This window comes from Camelina sativa, chromosome 5, assembly GCF_030686135.1.
Source record: "Camelina sativa cultivar CO46 ecotype springtype chromosome 5, ASM3068613v1".
Classification (NCBI taxonomy): domain Eukaryota; kingdom Viridiplantae; phylum Streptophyta; class Magnoliopsida; order Brassicales; family Brassicaceae; genus Camelina; species Camelina sativa.
In genome coordinates this window covers 2,488,165-2,508,535 of record NC_141884.1, presented here as the reverse complement: position 1 = coordinate 2,508,535, position 20,371 = coordinate 2,488,165, and the positions used below count along the sequence as shown (strand labels likewise).

The 20,371-nt window shown below is 30.8% G+C and overlaps 2 protein-coding genes, 3 long non-coding RNA genes and 1 other non-coding gene across 9 annotated transcripts; 3 read left to right on the top strand and 3 right to left on the bottom strand.

Annotated features, from left to right (window-relative positions):
* Window positions 1-270: 270 nt before the first annotated feature.
* On the top strand, window positions 271-975 carry LOC104785074 (uncharacterized). Its single transcript, XR_767310.2, has 2 exons — window positions 271-539; window positions 709-975. It is a non-coding gene; the product is annotated as an uncharacterized LOC104785074 (long non-coding RNA).
* Window positions 976-1,576: 601 nt separating this feature from the next.
* LOC147943206 (defensin-like protein 54) lies at window positions 1,577-2,267 on the bottom strand. Its single transcript, XM_087452740.1, has 2 exons — window positions 2,091-2,267; window positions 1,577-1,937 (listed from the first exon to the last, which is right to left on the bottom strand). The coding sequence occupies exons 1-2, from the start codon at window positions 2,176-2,178 to the stop codon at window positions 1,786-1,788; spliced, it is 240 nt and encodes a 79-aa protein (XP_087308866.1). The 5' UTR covers window positions 2,179-2,267; the 3' UTR covers window positions 1,577-1,785.
* An 8,543-nt stretch (window positions 2,268-10,810) lies between these two features.
* TRNAS-GGA (transfer RNA serine (anticodon GGA)) lies at window positions 10,811-10,897 on the bottom strand. The gene has a single exon. It is a non-coding gene; the product is annotated as a tRNA-Ser (tRNA).
* Window positions 10,898-12,663: 1,766 nt separating this feature from the next.
* On the top strand, window positions 12,664-13,726 carry LOC147943204 (uncharacterized). Its single transcript, XR_015558175.1, has 2 exons — window positions 12,664-12,982; window positions 13,051-13,726. It is a non-coding gene; the product is annotated as an uncharacterized LOC147943204 (long non-coding RNA).
* LOC147943203 (uncharacterized) lies at window positions 13,253-14,755 on the bottom strand. Its single transcript, XR_015558174.1, has 2 exons — window positions 14,557-14,755; window positions 13,253-13,531 (listed from the first exon to the last, which is right to left on the bottom strand). It is a non-coding gene; the product is annotated as an uncharacterized LOC147943203 (long non-coding RNA).
* An 881-nt stretch (window positions 14,756-15,636) lies between these two features.
* On the top strand, window positions 15,637-20,320 carry LOC104785071 (protein MEI2-like 2). Of its 4 annotated transcripts, XM_010510204.3 has the most exons (14): window positions 15,650-15,858; window positions 16,022-16,050; window positions 16,453-16,503; window positions 16,597-16,713; window positions 16,809-17,236; window positions 17,324-17,482; window positions 17,569-17,685; window positions 17,823-17,974; window positions 18,054-18,148; window positions 18,229-19,132; window positions 19,223-19,307; window positions 19,394-19,462; window positions 19,589-19,771; window positions 19,880-20,320. In XM_010510204.3, exons 3-14 carry the CDS (start codon window positions 16,470-16,472, stop codon window positions 20,003-20,005), a joined length of 2,469 nt encoding a protein of 822 aa, XP_010508506.1. In that variant the 5' UTR covers window positions 15,650-15,858; window positions 16,022-16,050; window positions 16,453-16,469; the 3' UTR covers window positions 20,006-20,320. The 4 variants fall into 4 exon arrangements, with proteins under 4 accessions (XP_010508505.1, XP_010508506.1, XP_010508509.1 ...); XM_010510203.3 differs by lacking the exon at window positions 16,022-16,050 and having other exon boundaries at window positions 15,637-16,021; XM_010510207.3 differs by lacking the exon at window positions 16,022-16,050.
* Window positions 20,321-20,371: the final 51 nt, after the last annotated feature.

Here is a 20,371-nt window from a genome sequence, read left to right as displayed (position 1 = left end):
TTTAATTTTTATAGGATTTTTTTCATTAAAGTAAAACGATCTAAATTCCAAGGTTTTAAACGAATTCTTACAACAAATTATCAATTACAGAAATCAATTTTTAATATAGTCAAACTCCACATATGTTTTCATGAATGGTCTTGAAGCCAAAATGTTTTTTTTGGTAACGTCTTGTAGTCAAAGTGATTTATACAAATTTGATATACAATTCTTACTATTTTGTTTTCCGATATTTAATTATAGAAACTGTAGATTCTTTCTATTCTAAAAGGGCAATAAAAATAAATGAAACCCTTCCTTAGTCAAAAAAAAAAAAAACTTATGTATGGAAGATCCAGTTAATGTATAGTAGAAACATAGTAGAGACAATTCACACTTTTTCATTCCTACAAAATAAAACTCCACAAAGAAAAGCAAAAGACCATAGAGCCTAATTTCTAGATATATTTCAATGGGTTTCACAAAAAGCTGGATAAATGTTTTTCTTATAATAGCATTGACAATTTCGCTTTCCTATAGTAATGTTTTGGCTGAGTCAGGTATGTTGTTTTTTGAGGAGATGTTTATGTATACTTTTTTTTGTATTTTTCAATTATCTTTGACCATTTTGAAGAGAATAATTCAGTTTTTCTTTGTTAAGTATTATATTATTAGTAATAGAAAATTACATATAAGGATTTATAAAATTGGATGTGTATGTATGTGCAGTGATTGAGCCAGAAAAATTTGGTACTTGCATTTTTCAATGTGGAGGTATATTGGATGATCATGCATGCGTCCATGACTGTATTATGTCACATGATCGCCCTGGACGATGTGTTGGAAATCCTCCATGTTGCCGCTGCTTCATATGATATTAAAATGAACTAGTTATGTGTTTAAGAAAAGAACGTTATGCGTTTAAACATATAACTTGATCTTTAGTTATGCGTTTCTTGTATGGTATATTTTAAAAAATAAAATGAACTTTTTTAATCGTTGCTTCACAGTTTTTTGATATAATGAAAATAAAACATATCACTTATCATGAATTTTGGAAGAGTTTGAGTGTTTGACATAATAAAATAATCGAAGTTAAATTTTTGCAAAACACTGATTAATTGTAAATCCTATTTCACACATGTAGAGATTATTCCTGATATGAAATTTACCTTTCGATGTCAACCAAGTTCCACATATAGCACTAGTGGAACAAAAAGTTTCGACCTTGGTAACAATAACAAACACTTCTAGTAAGCCATACCGAGAGCATCTAATGACTATATCACAAATTTACACAAGTATTTGATACAAATAATTGTGAGAGGCCGATGGGGTTGCTCTTTCAATGGGACTCTGAAACAAAACAAAAATGATATTGAGAGCTATTGTTGTTCCTTGTTTGATCCTCTAATCTTAGAAGTCTGATCTCTATACTCTTAAAAAAAGTGTCTTTGGGCAACATGTGCTTGTCCGTAACGAAAGCACAGAGTAAAAAGGACTATCTTATCTAGAGATTAAATAGCTTCCATGGTCTAACAAGCTTCAATGGGTATTGAGTAGCTGAATGTATACTGAAGAAGATTAATCAATTGTCTTTTTGGGATCACGCTCAAATTTTGTTTTCATATTATTTTATCTTGAATGTTTTTCAATGACGTTACCAACTTACCATGGTATGTCTTTTCATCTATTCATTAGCTTTTTTCTTTTTTCTTTTTTCTCATTTATTATTTTATTATCAAAATGTAAAAGAAAAATACTAGAAATCGCATAACTTGAAAGTTCAACTACTTATGAATATAGCTAATGATGGGTGCAACAACATCGTGGAGGATTTCCAACACAATATCCATTCTTGTATCCCACCTTCCCAGAACAGTCATGGAAGCATGCATGACCATCAAATACACCTTCACATTTAAAAAGGCATAGACGAGATTCGGCTGGTTCGACCACTGTACATATACACACATACATGTAATTTTCTATTTTCTAATTCTATATACGTTTAAGAAAAGAAAAATGTGTGAAATTATTGTTGTTGAAGTGATCAAAGATGATTAAAAAATAACAAAAATAAATCAAAATCTTCTAAGAAAACAACATACCTGACCCACCCAAAACGTTGTAATAAGACGATGAAATTGTCAATACCACAAGAAAAACTATTATAGATGTCTTTGTGATAGTACCCATTAGATACCAAGAAATTATGTTCTCTGATTTCTTTTTTTTTTTTTTTTTTTTTTGTTAAGAGTTTTGTTTATCTAGTTCTCTCCAAAAGTCTCACTTTTCTACTATGTCTTTGCAAAATGAATTGGATCTTCTATATATATTTTGATAAAAGAGAGATTTTCATTTATTTTTCTTATATTTTTAGAACAGAAAGAATCTCAAAACGATTATAACTGGATATACGTCAATATTAATGCAAAACTTAATGTCGGAAAAAATAAGTAACTATATCAACATTTATTTGTATTGATCACATGCCAATCACCTTGATTGCAACTTGCAAGACCATATAAGACCATTAATGGATAAAAATCATGTGGAGTTTGACTAAAATTGATTATGTATAATTAACTATAAATATGAGTATCTGACTATTTAAATTAAATTTGACTAGACAATAAATGTGAGCATACTAGAAGAAGTAAAATATCTACAGTCTCTTTATAAATGATCTTTTAAAAAATGAAATTATTTCTATAAATTCAATCAATATTGAAGTTTTAATTTTACATTTTAAAATCTTATTTACCAATATTTTTGCTGAAGTCCATAGACTGAGTATTGAGCAGGTATTGAGTATTGGACTATTTGGTATTGACCCAAAAAAAAAGACTGCATATTGATTGAGTAACTGAGTAAGTATACTTAAGATTAAGAAATTGTCCTTTTTGTCATCACGCTCAAATTTTGTTTTCATGTTAGTTATTTGAATGTTTTTCTACGTACCAAACAATTAATAGCGATTTTTGGAAGGTTGACTATGTAAATCCAAACAATTTCAGGAAGTTATCTCAGTAGAAATTAATTTTAAATTATGATTCGCTGATGTTGTGTTTGGTCCGGGCAAATAAACTGATTATTACAATTATTTTGCAATAGCCTAGATCTCCATTTGTGCTTCAAGTGAAACTTCAAACTAGCAAAAGTAAGATGCCTCAAGCCTACTAGCAGCTCCTTTTCTGTATGCCTTGGATTCACCAAACTCAATACAATAGACACTTCTAATAGAGATCAGGTCATCCATTGAAGCTTGCTAGACCATGGAATCTATTTAATCTCTAGATGCGGCTAAACAATTCCAACCACACCATTCCCTTTCTATGAACATGTCTATCATTCAAAATTCTCCATATCTCAACACCACCAACAGAAAGTAACTTAAAGGACTGACTAGCTTCAGCTAGTGTAAGCGCATAATGGGGCAACATAATCACAAGCATGGTTCTGCATATTTAAATTGTTCTATCACCATAATTTAGTAACTTGTAGTCATGTAACCACCAGGAGTAATAGCAGCATTTGTAACTAGATAAGATGGTGAGAATCTTAAGTCAATGCTAAGTTCCCATGATATAGAGCTGATAGATTCACAACACTCTTTTTATTGATTCACCAATAAAGTACAAGAAGGGACTCGAGAGCTACGCTCTCTTTCGTTTCAGCACTAAAAGAATTTCACAATTTTTGTCCCCTCTAGCTTCCTAACTGAAACACTTGAGTCTCTATCTACACCTGACATGATTCCTCAGTCCTCTGTCCTCAACTGATTCCATCACCGTAGTTGAAATTAATTCTGTCTTAAGCACCAAATTTATCTACAACGTCAGAAGGAAAGCACTGTCCATGATTTGTAGCATCTGGTTTCTTACGCTCATGCTCATCAACAACGTCACGCAGGTACACTGGGGTGGATTATTCTTCTCATCAACCTCTTTCAGATCCGAAACCAAAGAGTGATGGGGGGAGATATGTTGTGGATGATTTTAATTAGAATCAGTACTGGCAGACGCAAGTAAAAAGCTCATATCAATTTTCAAAATTTCACTCTTCTTACAAAAATCAGTGCCTTTATAGTCTTTTTTAAAAAAGATAGAGTGATTAAGAAAGAACAACGGATATTTGTTATTTGTTTGTTTATATTTGGTTCAACCTCAAAAACTCAATGTAATTATTAATTATATGTATAAGACAGTTCATATTGGACGAAACTTAGATGTTAGGAAGTTTGATTTATACTGTAGATAAAATACAATAGAAAGTTAAAAAATTGTACAATCGCTTATTTTTCGTTTATATTTTGCTTAAATTTTGCTTAGTTTTTATTTTTATTTGTTTATTGATTTGTTTATAGTTACTTTTTAATTTTATACTTTTGTGGTAATCATTTGATTATATAGTTCAATCATTTCATTCTTTTGTGGTAATCATTTCTGAACTTGGTCTCTCTCTCTATATAATCATTAATTTTGTCCTCTTCTTCTGCGTCCTCTATTGATTAAAAATCTAAAGTCAAACCAGCTCAAAAAGAGTGTAATTTTTTTTTCCAACTAAATCCATTTTTATATTTCTTCTTCTTTTTTTTTGCTGATTTCAATTTTAAAAGTATTAATTTCTCACTAAATTAAATTGTAATCCAAACAAATCTGGAGAGCAATAAAACTAGTCAAATAATAATCACCATGATATATATTTTTTTGTAATAAAAATATACTAATATGTTTTATATTTTTGAAATTTAATTTTACAGGCTTCAGATGAGGGCCACTATTGCATCGGCATACATAACCAACCGGCTTTTTCCCATCCTCTTCTAATAAATCACACATTACAGGTTTGTTTATTATTCCCTCCTTTTTTATTAGTTGTCGTTTAAGGTTGTTTCACACAGATTAAGAAAACCATTAATTTTATTATTTTATTTCTTTTAAATATATTTTATAATTTTTTGATTGGTTAAAACATTAAAACAGTTTGATAAAATTGGAATATTACCAAACATTTGCATTGGAAATATAAAACGACAAGTATTATGACACAAAATTTTAACTCTAGAACGACAAGTAATAAAAAACGGAGGGAGTACGTTTTTAAAAAATTATTTTATTTGTTGTAGTATATGTTGATTATCGTTTATAATTTAATTTCGTGTTACTTAAAATTTTTAATTTCTTTTTGTTACAGAAGTCGCCGTCAGAGATTCTTAGAGCGATTGGAACTAGCACAAAAACTGAATGGCCAACATACGAGGCTCACGTCAGCAAAGTGAAGTGCCCCGTATGTACTACTATACCAGTGCAAAACATAGCCGCGTTGGATCATCGGGCAAAACCCGAAACGGGCACGGTTAACCGTAGTCCCCCCCTCCCCACACGACTGACACGAGGTACATAAAACGGTTAATCCTATTATATATTTTACTGTACTAGTTACACGTTTTAAAACTGTGTCGATTCAAGAAAAAAAAATATACGTTTTAGTCCATAATTTTTTCTTTATAGTTTATTATGGTCAAACAAAACTATTACAAAATGTTTCTGTTTCGGTTCTTAAGGTATTTCGATATATTTAACTGGGCAGGGTCTGAATTTTTTTCTTATTGAATTTTGGAATTATGATCGATGTTTCTTTTGTCAAACATCATGATTAGAAGTTTATTTAGTATACAAATATTATAAAACAGTATTAGTAGTAAATGTTTTAGAAATTAGTCATTTATAACTTTATATTAACTGTGGTACTTTTTTGTTTTAAATAAATAGTATGCAGAGGTAACTACGGAAGACCTACATAAACTGTATGGGACGATAGCTACGATCAACGTGTGGGAACCGGTTGTTGAAAACCGCACCAGAGTTGAGTCTTGCCCAAGTTTGGATAACTTCAGGAAACTACGAGACAGAAGATCTCAAAACTAATGAAGTCGGCTGGCAGGTGTGGAATACTATGCTTTTTGTTTGATATTTGTTATTCCTTTCCTAATCCGTTAATTTAGTTATAGAAATTTGACTGATACAAGAAATAATTTTTATTTTTTAATTATTTAGGTGTGCGAGGCGTTATACAACGACAACAAGCCAAGATTGTTCATCTATTGGACGGTATGTGTAGTTTCTTTTCTTTGTACTTAATTTAATTCACTTCAAACATAAATTACCTTATTTTGTTATTACTACAATCTATTAATTAGTATTAACTTAAAATTTCAAACTTATTCATAATAATACTCTAAACAGTATAAGTTAATGGAGCACTGCAAGAAAACAAGATGATTAACAATATATAGATTTTTAAATCGACTGAATTTACTATAGAATCAACAATATGGAGTTATTATAACTCATCTTGTTTTTTTTCTTAATAACACAGACTTTAGTTTGCAAAGACCTTTCATTCAATATATATATATATATATATATATATAATATTAAGTATTCAATTTATTTTCCAACTATGTTAGAAATAGATAAATAAGATTCAAAATCAATCCATACTTGTATTTGATTTTTTTTTGTCTTTGTTAAAATCCAAAATATAATATAAGTTTACTCAGTATTTAAAGTAAAAACGACATAATAAAATCTTATTGGTTGGTTTATAAGGTTTTTGTTTCTCTGAAGACACATGCATCTTTTGGTAGATAATATAAGGGTTTTTAGTAATAAAACCCCTCAACTAAAGATGGATCGTAAAAAAACCCCTCAATTATTTATTTAATGATTAAACCCCTCAACTTTAATTCTGTTAATAAATGTCATCCTCCCTACAGTGTCGTTAAAACTGGATGATTAAGGTTTAGTCATAGTTAAATTAAAACGTTGTGTTTTGAAAAAACTAAAAAACGACATGTTTTTTATATAAGTCAAGAATTATGATAAAAATCCAAAATACCATTATAAATCCAAATATACTACTGGAACATAAAAATTATCAAAACAAAACTACTAGTCGAGTGAAACATTAAAAGTAAACATGATGCAACAAAAAAAAATCCAGAAAAAACAAGACTTCATATGACAAGTTGAATTCATTGGGTGGTCTTTTGTCTCTTTGAAGGTCTTCCTGGAGGCAGACTGGGTGGCTTAGACACTGGCTCAAGATGACATTTGCGCTTGTTGTGTCCTGTTTGTTGACAATTGCTACATTTCTACAAGATCAAATGCATCAATTACAAATCTTTTTGCTAAGAAATCTTTGGCATACACTAAAACAGAGAATTATAATCTTACCACAATAACTTTGGCATGATAAGAAGGAAATTTAGGTTTTTTTCAATTTGGGGACTTTAAAACTTAGGTGAATTTGGGAATTTTAAAACTGGGTATCAAAACATCTTGTTGTTTTTATTCACAATTTGTGTTGTTTAAGAGTTTACATGTCGTTTTTCTATTTTTTGGAAAACTCTGCATTTTGGCTTAACCTTAATCATCCAGTTTTAACGACACTGTAGACGGAGGATGACGTTTATTAACAGAATTAAAGTTGAGGGGTTTAATAATTAAATAGATAATTGAGGGGTTTTTTTACGATCCATCTTTAGTTGAGGGGTTTTATTACTAAAAAACCCATAATATAATATGATATCATATATGTACACATAAGTTTTCTTATAAGCAAAATGCATATACCTTTGCATTCTAACAGAAATATTGATATTTCACAGAGTGACGTATACATTACAACCGGAGGCTATAACCTTCGCAAACCTGGCTTTATTCAAACCAGCAGCGAGATTCTCCTAGGAGGTGCTATTTCTTCAGTATCTAGCATCGGTGGTCGCCAGTTTGAGATGACTATTCTGGTTTAGAAGGTTGATTTTTCATTACCTTTTATGTATTTTATAAATTAAAGTTCTCTTATTATATTATCAGCCTTTTTTAATAATAGAAAATATAAACATTTTCAGGATCCCCAAAGTGGAAACTGGTGGCTGCGTGTAGGCACCGACTTGGTAGGATACTGGCCTAGGGAACTTTTATTGGACGAAATTTAGTGGGGGGTATTGGACACAGGAATGTGAAAGAATTTTTTAGAATGATGAATTAGATGTTGAGAAGTTTGATTTATACTGTAGATAAAATACAATAGAAAGTTAAAAAAAATTGGACAATCGCTTATTTTTTGTTTATTTTCCGTTTATATTTTGTTTATATTTTGCTTATTTTTGTTTTTATTTGTTTATTGATTTTTTATATTTACAAATGGATTTATCTGTCTCAACCGCAACAATCATTTAAATCTAAAAATTAAAGAGTAACCAAAATTATTATTTAATCTAATAAAAAAATAACATATAGAAAATATTTCCGATCTATGTATTATCAAAAAATTATTTCCTACAATTTTGGTATCATTTCATACTTTTGTGGTAATCATTTGATTATATAGTTCAATAACTGTGAAATAACGCATATTAAAAAGAAAGACAAATTTGTCAAACAAATATTTCCACTAAGTAGAAAGAATCTTTAAATGAAAATCATTCAATATATCAAATTAAATGCAATATATAAAAAATAATTTACTCTACTTATTTCCATTGCTTATTAATTAATTTTCTACATTAAATTATACTATCATTTATATTTTTTTCTATATTTTTCCTAAAAGAAAAAAAAATGTCATATTATGTGATGCCATATAACATATGAATTTTATGTGTGTATATTACCAAAAACATATTTAGAATTGAAGAATTTATATTTTTTTTCCTAAAATTTATAAGAGAAAGAATGGTCTTGCTGGAGAAATAAAAAGTAAAATATTTTCAAATTAAACCCAAAAAGTAGTTTTTTTATAACTTTTGGAAAACAATCATTTGGAGAAGTTCTCTTCCTACTGTTTGCTTGGCAGATATAATCCAAGATTTGTAATTGCTATAATCCCGCGGTGTACCGCGGGATTATTTTTTTATACTAAAATCATTAAATTTTAAATTGTAATTGTTAGTTAATTTTTTACATTTTATTTGAAGTTTAAGATTATATAATTGTATTTTGATTGTTAATTCTACGATTTAATCTGCGGTTTATATACAACACAATAATTTATTTTTGTTATAAATTAATTTCACCAATCCAAGATAAAAATATTCCGAGGATGAGCCAGAATTCATTACAAAACTTATTAATATCTGTTTATATTATTAAGTTGTACCAGTTTGTTTATAATAATCATGTATATAGAGGTGTCAAACAGGTCGGTCCACATTTCTTTTTTCATGGACCACAGCGGGTCAACCCGCTAAGACCGTGGTCGTTAAAGTTATGCCCAAGCATGTTTTCAACCTGAATTTTATATTAATTATTATTAAAAAATTTAGTGGCAAAGAAAAAAAAAATTAAAATAACTATGAAACAATATTATTTATATATAATATATTTATTTTAATCTTATATTCGTAGTTTTTGGGACAACCCGCCAACATATCTTACTAAAATCTGTAATCCCGATAGACTTAATTGTATTGACCATCTTTTAATTGTACACCACAGGCCTATATTTTCTATATAAACTATACCTTTAGAAATTTATTACTTTTTAGTATAATATACTGATGGTCGTAGCGATGGATTATTGACATTTAATTTAAATTGATAATAATATCAATCATAACCCATCCCATAATAATTTAAATTTATTAAAGTTTATTAAATAATATATTCAAAACATTTATAAAAATTAATTGCAATACAGAAATCTGACTGTTTAGGAATTTAAGATTTTTTTGTTACACTCCAATATATATAAATAAAAAAAATCTGTATATTGAGAGAATATATCTTCTTACTCTTTGTATTCCAATAGTTTATTGGAGTGTATTTCACGTCATTTATCATTATCATTTAGTTCAGTTTTAATTTTATTTAGTTTTGTACAATTTCAATAAAAAAAGGAGTCTTTATGTCACGTTACCGAGAGCCTCGTTTTAAAAAAATACGACGTCTGGGGGCTTTACCGGGACTAACTAGTAAAAGGCCTAAGGCAGGAAGCGATCTTAGAAACCAATCACGCCCCGTAAAAAAATCTCAATATCGTATTCGTTTAGAAGAAAAACAAAAATTGCGTTTTCATTATGGTCTTACAGAACGCCAATTACTTAAATATGTGCGTATCGCCGGAAAAGCCAAGGGGTCAACAGGTCAAGTTTTACTACAATTACTTGAAATGCGTTTGGATAACATCCTTTTTCAATTGGGTATGGCTTTGACTATTCCTCAAGCGCGCCAATTAGTTAACCATGGACATATTTTAGTTAATGGCCGTATAGTTGATATACCAAGTTATCGCTGCAAACCCCGAGATATTATTACAGTGAAGGATGAACAAAACTCTAGAACTTTGGTTCAAAATCTTCTTGATTCATCTGCCCCTGAGGAATTGCCAAACCATCTGACTCTTCACACATTCCAATATGAAGGGTTAGTCAATCAAATAATAGATAGGAAATGCGTCGGTTTGAAAATAAATGAATTGCTTGTCGTAGAATATTACTCTCGACAGACTTAATAAACCTAACTTAAGTAAAAAAAAATTACTAAAAACAAGAGTTCGGACAACTCCCCTTTGCCGTTAAAAATAAAAAGGCACAAGGTAAGGGATTTTGTCGAGGAATCTTTTTCCTATTCATGTATCATAGATTGGTAGGGGGATTTGGATCCCTTGTTTGCTCTTCCCAGCATTTTCCATATGAAAGAAATTAGGAGTAGAGAATCTATTTCAAAACCAAAACAAGGTAGATTTTATATCTATTCTTTTTTATTGGATTTGATACATTGTGGTCAATCACGTAAGATTGGTGAATTAGTTGAAAGTAAGGAAAGAGAGGGATTCGAACCCTCGGTAAACAAAAGTCTACATAACAGTTCCAATGTTACGCCTTCAACCACTCGGCCATCTCTCCGACATCAGGATTATGACTGAGTATCTGGGTGAATAGCGAGTTATTCATCGTTTTTTAGATTATGGTTAATAGATACCTCGGAAAAATTGGAAGTAGATAGAAGGTGTTTTTTTATGAGTCCGCTTTTATGTTAGTTTGTACTATACAATTCCTTTGTTTGTTTATGTATTTTTTAGGGATTTTATTTGGTAATGTTACTTTTCCACAAATCTTGTTATAGATTAAATATTTTATATTTAGTAGAAGAACTCTTTAGATTTTATATATATTAAAGACGGAAAATCTGGAGGAATTTTTTTTAAAATTAAAAGATTTGAAGTAATTGAATATGATTGATTGACATGAATATAGAGTTTTCTATATTGGAAAAGCAAAAATTTTGTTTAGTTTTGCAGAAAATTAGGTTCAGAGGTGGAGATAATTTAGGAAAATTATATTGGATTGATAGGAGAATATTTAATTAACATACCTTATTTTGTATATTTCGATTTTTTGTTTTATTTTTTTTAAAAAGTATTTTAATGATAATGGTATTGGTTGTAAATACTTTTGAACTCCAAACTTTTTTTCTCAAAAATGCTGTGAAAATAATAATATAGGTGTAGAGATGTCGTGAATAGGAAATTAGTTACCTTTCAATGTCAACCAAGCAAACATGCATATTGCTGTAGTGGAACCAACAATAACGGTAACAATAACAAACATTCCTAGTAAGCCATCCAGAGCACCTAATGACTATCACACAATGACACAAGTCGATACAAGGACAAAAAGAAAAACAATTTTCTTTTGTGATTTGATACAAAAAATTGTGAGAGGCTGATGGAGTTGCTATTTCAATGGAACTCCAAAACAATAAAAAGATTTAGAGAGCTATTGTTGTAATGTTGTTTGATCCCTTCGTCTCAGAACTCTGATCTCTATACACTTAACACTGTCTTTGGACAACACGTGTTTGTCCGCAACGAAAGCACACAGAAAAAAAGAGACTATACCTCAAAATGATATAATAATTAAAGAGAATCAATCACCCAAGTATACAATAGTTTACCCTATATATATTAGTATATATCCTACTATATTAATTGGGAAGTACAAATTTGAAACTAACCTTAAATATGTAAAAAATTACATTCAATTGCCATTAGAAAAAATTAATTAAAATTAATAGATTAATGAAATAAATATAATTAATTAAAAAACGAAAATCAAGGACACAATAAATAAAATAAATTGTAGAAAAGTTAAAAATAAAATCTATTAGAATCAAAACTAATCTGTATTAAAAAAAAATTAACAGCTAAGATTTTAAAAATCTAATCAAATAAAATCTACAATTACAAATTTTATCCTACTATATTAATTGGGAAGTACAAATATGAAACTAACCTTAAAATGTGTAAAAAACATTCAATTTCCATTAAAAAGTTAATTAAGATTAATTAATTAAATAAATAAATAAAATTAATTAAAAAATGAAAACTAGGGACACATCAAATAAAATAAATTGTAGAAAAGTAAAAAAAATCTATTAGAATCAAAACTAATTCGTACTTAAAAAAAAATAACAGTTAAGATTTTAAAACCAAAACGAATAAATATACAGCTACAAATTTTATCAAAAAAAAATTCCACCACAGGTTAAAATTATTACAGACAAGGAAAGGAAGCCACAGAAAAAAACAATGAATATTGTTTTCAAAGAGGCTTTTTAGAACTTTTACTAGCTATATTTAATTGCTCTTTTTTATATGTTAGTAAAGATTGTTTTTAGTTGACAAATGTTTAAACAATTTTATTCATTACATGCAAATGTTTCAATAAACATTTTTAAAATACAAAAATTATAATATAAGCAAATCAAATTTTTAATCAAAAACTATTATAAATAACATAATAATAAAATAAATTATTACAAATTTTAATTAAAAAAAGTTCAGCCCGCGGTTCTCCGCGGGTTAGTACCTAGTATATATGATTCTATACGTATGTACTATAGTTACCATACCTCAACATTGGTTTAATTTACCTGATTGTTGGTTTCTTCTACTCGGCATGTTCATGGAAAAATCACGCCAGAGAGAAGTAAGCATTAGTGAATTTTAATTTCCTTGAAAGAGAGAGAATGAGATTCATCGTTTTTTTACTTTCAGGAAATATCTCATGTGATAGAAGATTTGGAGACCATAATTTGGGGTTGAGATGCTAGAGGAGGAGATGATGGTGTTTAAGATACATCTTGCTTCGTTTCTGTTGAGAATCGTATATAGATTTGAAGGGCTAGTAAGTTTGGCTTACATTTATAATTGGTTGGGGGAGGAGACTGCATGTGTTATCTTCTTATATATCTCTTAATTAGCTCATTATTTTTGTCCATTCTTATTATCAAGAACTGAAAAGCAACAATTAAGAAAGTTCACCTTTTATATATAATATAAAATCACATACTTGAAGCTTCAGTCGCCAATTACTTATGATTATAGCTAGCCGTGGCCTCACGGGTACAACAACAACGTGGAGGATTTCCGATACAAGATCCATTCTTGTAACCCTTCTTCAAACTACAGTCATGGAAGCATGCATGATCATCCAATAAACCTTCACATTTGAAAATGCATGGACCAGATCCGCCCGCTGCACATATAATACAATTCCAAATTAATATTATAATTCTATGCATACATAATATATTAATATTAGATTAAGACCCGCGGTACACCACGGAGCAAAATTATTTATATCTAAAATATTTAAATTATAAATTGTATTTATTGGTTAAATATATTATAATTATATAATAATTGTTAAATAAACCATATAATACCGCAATATAATTTATTTTTTACATAACATTTATTTAATCAATTTAATCAGATATGTCTATTTTCTTATACTGACAATGTTAACAAAATAATGAAATGATGTTTTACCCCTGTAACACCAAATTAATGATACTTTTTAATTTATATAAATATCGATAAAACCCGTCCTGCTATATAACCTCGTCCCAAGATATTTTAACTCATATTATATCATCTTAATTTTTAATATTTATTGTGTATCTACGATATAATATTTATCATATTTAACTTTTTAAAAGTTTTAAATATTTTTCATATTTAACCTTTTTAAAATCTTTAAAATAAAGAACCGGAATAAACCAAATAAAAGTTTTTAAAATTTGAATGCCTGATAAATCAAGCTTTCTACTAATTTATATTCAGAATCATTTTGGTCTCTTTTATAGTATGGCTGTGAACCATTGCCCAATTTTTTTAGACGATGTGGGATATTGTACCTGTATTTTTTTATTCATCTATTGAGTAATATATGTTCGTTTTTAAAATTTTGTATTATATAATATGCAGGAAAAAATCACAATTTTTATTAACTAAAAAATAAAAAATGAAAGGGAATCATATATTTATGTTTGAATGAGGTAGAAAGATTTCCTTATTTTTTTAAATCTTACCTATAATTAATTTTGAAGTTTTGGTAACTAATATTAAAATCAATGCATGCATTAAATGTAAAAACTTTCCAAAAAGTATTTTTGAGCAAAAACTGCTGCAAAAATAGTAGTATAGATTGCTTTTGAAGTGATCAAATATCATTGGAAAGTAACAAAAAAATAAAATTCGTCTAAAAAAACAACATACCTGATATGGCTAAAACGTTGTAAGAAGAAAACGAAATTGTCAAGACTATTACAAGAAATAGAGTTATAGAGCTTTTTGTGATACCCATTATATATGCCAAGAAAGAAATTTGTGTTCTATGGTTTCTTAGTTTTTTTTCTGTGAAGGGTTGTTTATCTACTTTTTTCTATATTTTTATTTAATTGGATCTATATATATGATAAAAGAGAGATTTTCATTTACTTTTATTATCTTTTCAAAATGGAAAGAATCTCAAAACTACTATAACTGAATATATCAAAAGTTAATGTTGGAAATCATATTTGATTAATATGGAGTTTGACTAAAGTTGATTATGTATCATGCATTGACTATATATTTGATTATTTGTAATTAAATTTGACTAGATAATAAATGTGAGCATGTTAGAAGAACAAGTACAAATATTTAAACAGTTTTTATATAAATGGATCTCCAAGCAATATGATCGATTTTTTTTTAAAAAAATCTAAAATATTTAAAGCTTATTTAACCAATTTTTTAATGTTGTCAAATTTGATCAGTTTATGATTTTATAAATGTGTAAAAGAATATAATATGTTCATTTCAATGCATAAAATGTAATAATTTGTAAAAATCACTTGAGGGGGAGACATGAGCTACTTCGTCAAAATAAGTTCTGACATATTTAGATCAAATAATAACAATTACTTGAACATGTAATTAAGGCCCATATTGTAAATGTTGAGTAAGGCCCATAATATTAATTAATTAACTGATTATTTTAATTTAATACAATTTTTTTATGAGTAAGGCCCATAATAAGATTTTTATCTACTCCCTACCAAAAAAAGAAAAGAAGATTTTATCTACTAAACAGATGTATTATTAAAGTTTTCTGATTTATGGTTTTGGAGTAAATATTTTTGTTCAGTCTCTAATTTTTTTATTTACTGAATATAGATAATTTGTTATAAGTCTTGGGAAAGGTTTTGATGTATAATCGATGAATAAAATTCGTGTAAGAAACATATTGACCAGAGGACATGTTGATAAATTCGTGTAAATATTAGTAACATATTAATATCATATGTCACAATTGTATATGTTTATTAGGTTTGTGTCAACGGTTAGGCCTCTCTCTCTCTCTCTAAAAACAAATTTTAGAAAATCATAGCACTCTAATTAACTTTTAATTGTAATTCCTTCATAAAATAAAATAATTAAAAATTAGCCTCTTTTTTTTCTTCTTCTCTCTCTCAGTTTTTGTTTACTGGGGGGGTTGTGTAATTTCCCGGCAACGGAAGGAGGAGGAGGAAGAGTGTAAGCAATAAATTCCTCTTCTTCTACGAAAACATTTGCCTCTTCTCTTCTCCCCTCTTTTTTTTTTTTTGCTTCTCCGATTCTTTTCCCTTTCGTTTCTTGTTTTGTTTCTCTTAAAGCTTCTTCTTTTATTTCTTGTTAATGGTTTCCTCCATCATCGCAGGTACTACTTACTCAATTTCTGCAAAATCGGTTTGTGTTATGATTCATATGAACTTTTTTGTATTCCTTTTATCTGTTTGATTTCTCCTCTTCATGTAGTTTTGATTGTGATTGTTCTGGGTTTTTTTAAAGCTTTGATTTTTTTTAGTTTCTTGATGTTTTGTCGCCACAAGCAACAAAAGCTTCTCTTTTTTTTTTTTTTTTTTGTTGTCTATTCATCGAGTTGACCAACGTAACTGAAGAGATTTCATGTTTTTTTTTTGCTTCGATTCTGTTTTATGTCCTGATGAGGAAACACAACAGTAGTAGTTTGTGTTATAACATAAGTTCGACAACTCATGATCTTTGGAAGTAACTGTTCTGTTTTTTATGTGATTTTTCATAGGATCTTTGGAAGTAACTGTTCTGTTTCTCTGGTTGTTTTGTTTGTAGTTGCAGAAGGCAAAAAGATGGAGCTAGAACCCAAGGAATCACTATCTGCTGGTATGATAAGATTCTTTCTTTGTTTCCTTTTTTTTAATTTGGTTCTTTTACTATTTGATATCTAATTTTATTTGGCTATTGTGTCAAATCTAGACATGCCATCTTTACTGAGTAAATCATCTGAGACTTTTATTGGAGGGACTAGATATCGTTCTGCAAGTGATCTCAGCATGTTCTCAAGCTCATTGCCTACACTTTTCCATGATAAGCGTATGTCCTAGCTTCTTTTAGTGATCAGTATCATTCAATATATGATGACTTCACTGCTAATATCTTTTTTGTTTTGTTTTTGACAAACCTTGCAGTGAATATGACTGATTCAGATAGTTGGCTCTCCTTTGATGATAACTCACCCATTCTGAACAAACTTGCCATAGGAAACTCAGAGAAAGATTCTTTGGAAGATGTTGAACCTGATTCTTTTCTCCCTGAGGATGAAAATGAGCTCCTTCCTGGCCTAATTGATGAGCTTAATTTTACCGGGTTGCCTGATGAACTTGAAGAAGAGTGTGATGTCTTTTGCACGGGAGGGGGTATGGAGTTGGATCTTGAATCCCAAGATAATCACGCTGTTGATCGCGGTGCAGCAAATGCATTTGCTCCTCGTAAACGTCCCAATACTTCTGGCAGGGTTTCAGTAGAACATCCAAACGGTGAACATCCTTCAAGGACATTATTTGTAAGGAATATCAACAGTAGTGTTGAGGATTCTGAGTTAAGCGCCCTTTTTGAGGTAACGCATACTTTTCTCATTAGTCTTAACTCATTCTAATATCGAGGTTTGCTTGCCTTTGCTGACGTGATTTCTACTTGTCACCAGCCCTTTGGGGAGATCAGAAGTTTGTACACTGCATGCAAAAGCAGGGGTTTTGTTATGATATCCTACTATGATATCCGAGCTGCTCATGCCGCAATGCGTGCACTACAGAACACACTCTTACGAAAAAGGACACTGGACATTCACTTTTCCATTCCTAAAGTATGGACTAGGAGAACTATTCTTGCTTTGAAGTTTCAGCTTTTCTTTAGTACTTTTCTAATCATCATCTTACTGCCACATGATAGGAGAATCCGTCAGAGAAGGATATGAATCAAGGGACTCTTGTGATTTTTAATGTGGACACAACAATATCGAACGATGAGCTCCTTCAGCTGTTCGGTGCCTATGGTGAAATAAGAGAGGTAATTTATGTTTCTTAGGTCAACTTGTATTTTCAAATGTGCTGTGCTATGTCTTTACGTCTAAGATATTCGTCTCTTTGTTTGGTATTTAGTGTATCAAATCATCCACTGATTGATTCTTGGCTTGTAAATTCCAGATTAGAGAGACCCCGAACAGGCGATTCCACAGGTTCATTGAGTACTATGACGTTAGAGATGCAGAGACAGCCCTGAAAGCACTGAACAGAAGCGAGATAGGTGGTAAATGTATAAAGCTCGAACTTAGCCGCCCTGGAGGGGTTCGTCGACTGTGAGTTGCCTGCACTTTGTATATTTCCAAGAACTGAGTATTCTTACATACACAGTGCACTGAAACTATATGTATGCAGCTCGGTTCCATCACAAAGTCAACAAGATTTGGACAGACACGAAGTTACAAATTTCTTCAATCAAGTAGGTTCACAAGTTGCTAATTCCCCACCAGGTAATCTCATATTGATCATTTCTTTATTTACTCCATTGGTTAGCTTGCCTTGTCAGGAATTCATTCAATCTACTTAACAGGTAACTGGCCAATTGGTAGCCCAGTGAAGGGATCTCCTTCGCATGCCTTTCCAATGCCACATGGTCTAGGAATGGTCAGGCCAGTTAACTCAGATAATATGCCTGGACTGGCTTCAATTCTTCCTGCTCATCCCTCTAGCTTTCATGGATTTTCACCAGTCAATAATAATGACCAAGGGCTATTGAATCATCCAAACCAAGCTATCCTGAACAAGGGTTTGATGCACAACGTTTCCTATGGGCAACCCCATTCATTGCCAGAGCATATAGCAGGGGGGATTTCCAACTCCATGAGGTTTGCTGCTCCACACACCTCAGGATTTGGGACTTCATCTGATCACCGCTATCGCTGGGGAAGCCCTCCTCAGCATATGAATTATCCTAGTTACACTGGAGTGTCCTCATCATCATCATCATCATCTACTGAACGTCCTTTCCCTGTCAGGAGTGGTTTTCCATTTGCTGAGAGACAAGTTTCATTGCTTGGAAAATACCAGCATCATGTGGGCTCTGCTCCCTCAAGCATTCATTTTAATACCCATATGAATCGCTACCCAGGATCAACAGAGATACCCCTTGGATTTGGTGATATGGGAATCAGCAAAAACTACATCAATGCTCATAGAAAACCAGACCTTGGTGTTAGTCTACAGGGAAACTATAACGAACGGGATTTCTCTGGCTTTGGCATGTCTTCAATGCCTACAGTTCCTTTTGGTGGGGGTAGAGGATTACAATCAGTAAGGCCTGAGCCATTTGCTGAGCAGGGTAGTAGGATCCACAACCACGAGACTCACAATCAGAATCAGTTTATAGATGGTGGGAGATATCATATTGACTTAGATAAAATTGGTAGTGGAGATGATATGCGGACTACATTAATCATTAAAAACATCCCAAACAAGTAAGCGTTATATTTTGATCTCAATCTAAGATCTTCTTTAAGGTTTTACTTTGTTATATGTTTTAACTCTCAAATGCTTTGTTTTATAAGGTATACTTACAAGATGCTGGTGGCTGACGTTGACGAAAAGCACAAGGGAGACTATGACTTTCTGTGCTTACCTATAGACTTTAAGGTACTATATACTATAAGAGAGTGGACTCATGATGCTTTTCTATGACTTGAGAACTTACTGACGATCTAGATTTTTCGTGGATACAGAATAAATGCAACATGGGTCACGCTTTTATCAACATGGTGTCTCCATTACACATCGTTCCCTTCCAACAGGTTTTTACCTTTTTCTCTTCATTATAATCATGAGGTCGACCATGTATTGTTGGATATGGTAATTTTCCGATTCAGTGGCTTGAGATTGTTATAGTTAACAGATATACGTACTGTGTGTTTCTGCAGACCTTCAATGGTAAAATATGGGAGAAATTCAACAGTGGGAAAGCTGCTTCATTGGCATATGCGGAGATCCAAGGGAAGTCTGCTCTTGCTTCATACATGCAGACTCCAAGTCCTATGAAGGAAGAAAAGCAATTGTTTCCAGAAGTCTCCCACCATGATGACGGTCAAGACTCCAATGGTCACGTAAGTTATTGAATACAAAATCCTCTGTTTCTTGATAAATGGAGTCAAAATGCAGCCTCTTTAGATTTTATGCCCACCAATTTGAACTTGTATTTATGGATCATACAGGAGCAACTCTTTTCAAGCATATGGAACATAGCCGTGCCTGATTCAGATTGGTCTTACACAATGGATCTTATCGAGAATCAGAGAGAAAATGGTAACTCCAAGAACGTTGCAGAAGAGTCCTCTTAAAGCCCCCACTAGCTGGAAACTCTAACCCACCATCAATGGTAAAGTAAGTGTACAGATCTGGCGCAGTTATGGAAGAAACAAATGTACAGTACTAAAGCTTGTTTTTTCCCACGGAACAAAGTAACCGGGTTTTAGGGATTACTTCACGCCAAAAAAAAAACCCGATCTAAAGACATCCCTATTAGTACATTACACTTTATTCAGAACATGTCCTTGTCAGTAATGTATATATATAACATCCTCTTGTGTGTACATTATCCTTTCCATGTGAAAGACATGATCAGAATTTAGTTGTCCATTACAACAGATTCGTTATATGTCTCTGTCTCAATTCGTTACCATTACAAAACCGTTACACGACTCTCT

Coding starts and splice junctions, on each gene's coding strand:
- LOC104785071 (XM_010510203.3), top strand. CDS start 16,000: ATGGTTTCCTCCATCATCGCAG. Junction 19,308..19,393: donor GCTTACCTATAGACTTTAAG/GTACTATATACT, acceptor TCGTGGATACAG/AATAAATGCAACATGGGTCA. Junction 19,772..19,879: donor GTCAAGACTCCAATGGTCAC/GTAAGTTATTGA, acceptor TGGATCATACAG/GAGCAACTCTTTTCAAGCAT.
- LOC147943206 (XM_087452740.1), bottom strand. CDS start 2,178: ATGGGTACTATCACAAAGACATCTATAATAGTTTTTCTTGTGGTATTG. Junction 1,938..2,090: donor CAACGTTTTGGGTGGGTCAG/GTATGTTGTTTT, acceptor GTATATGTACAG/TGGTCGAACCAGCCGAATCT.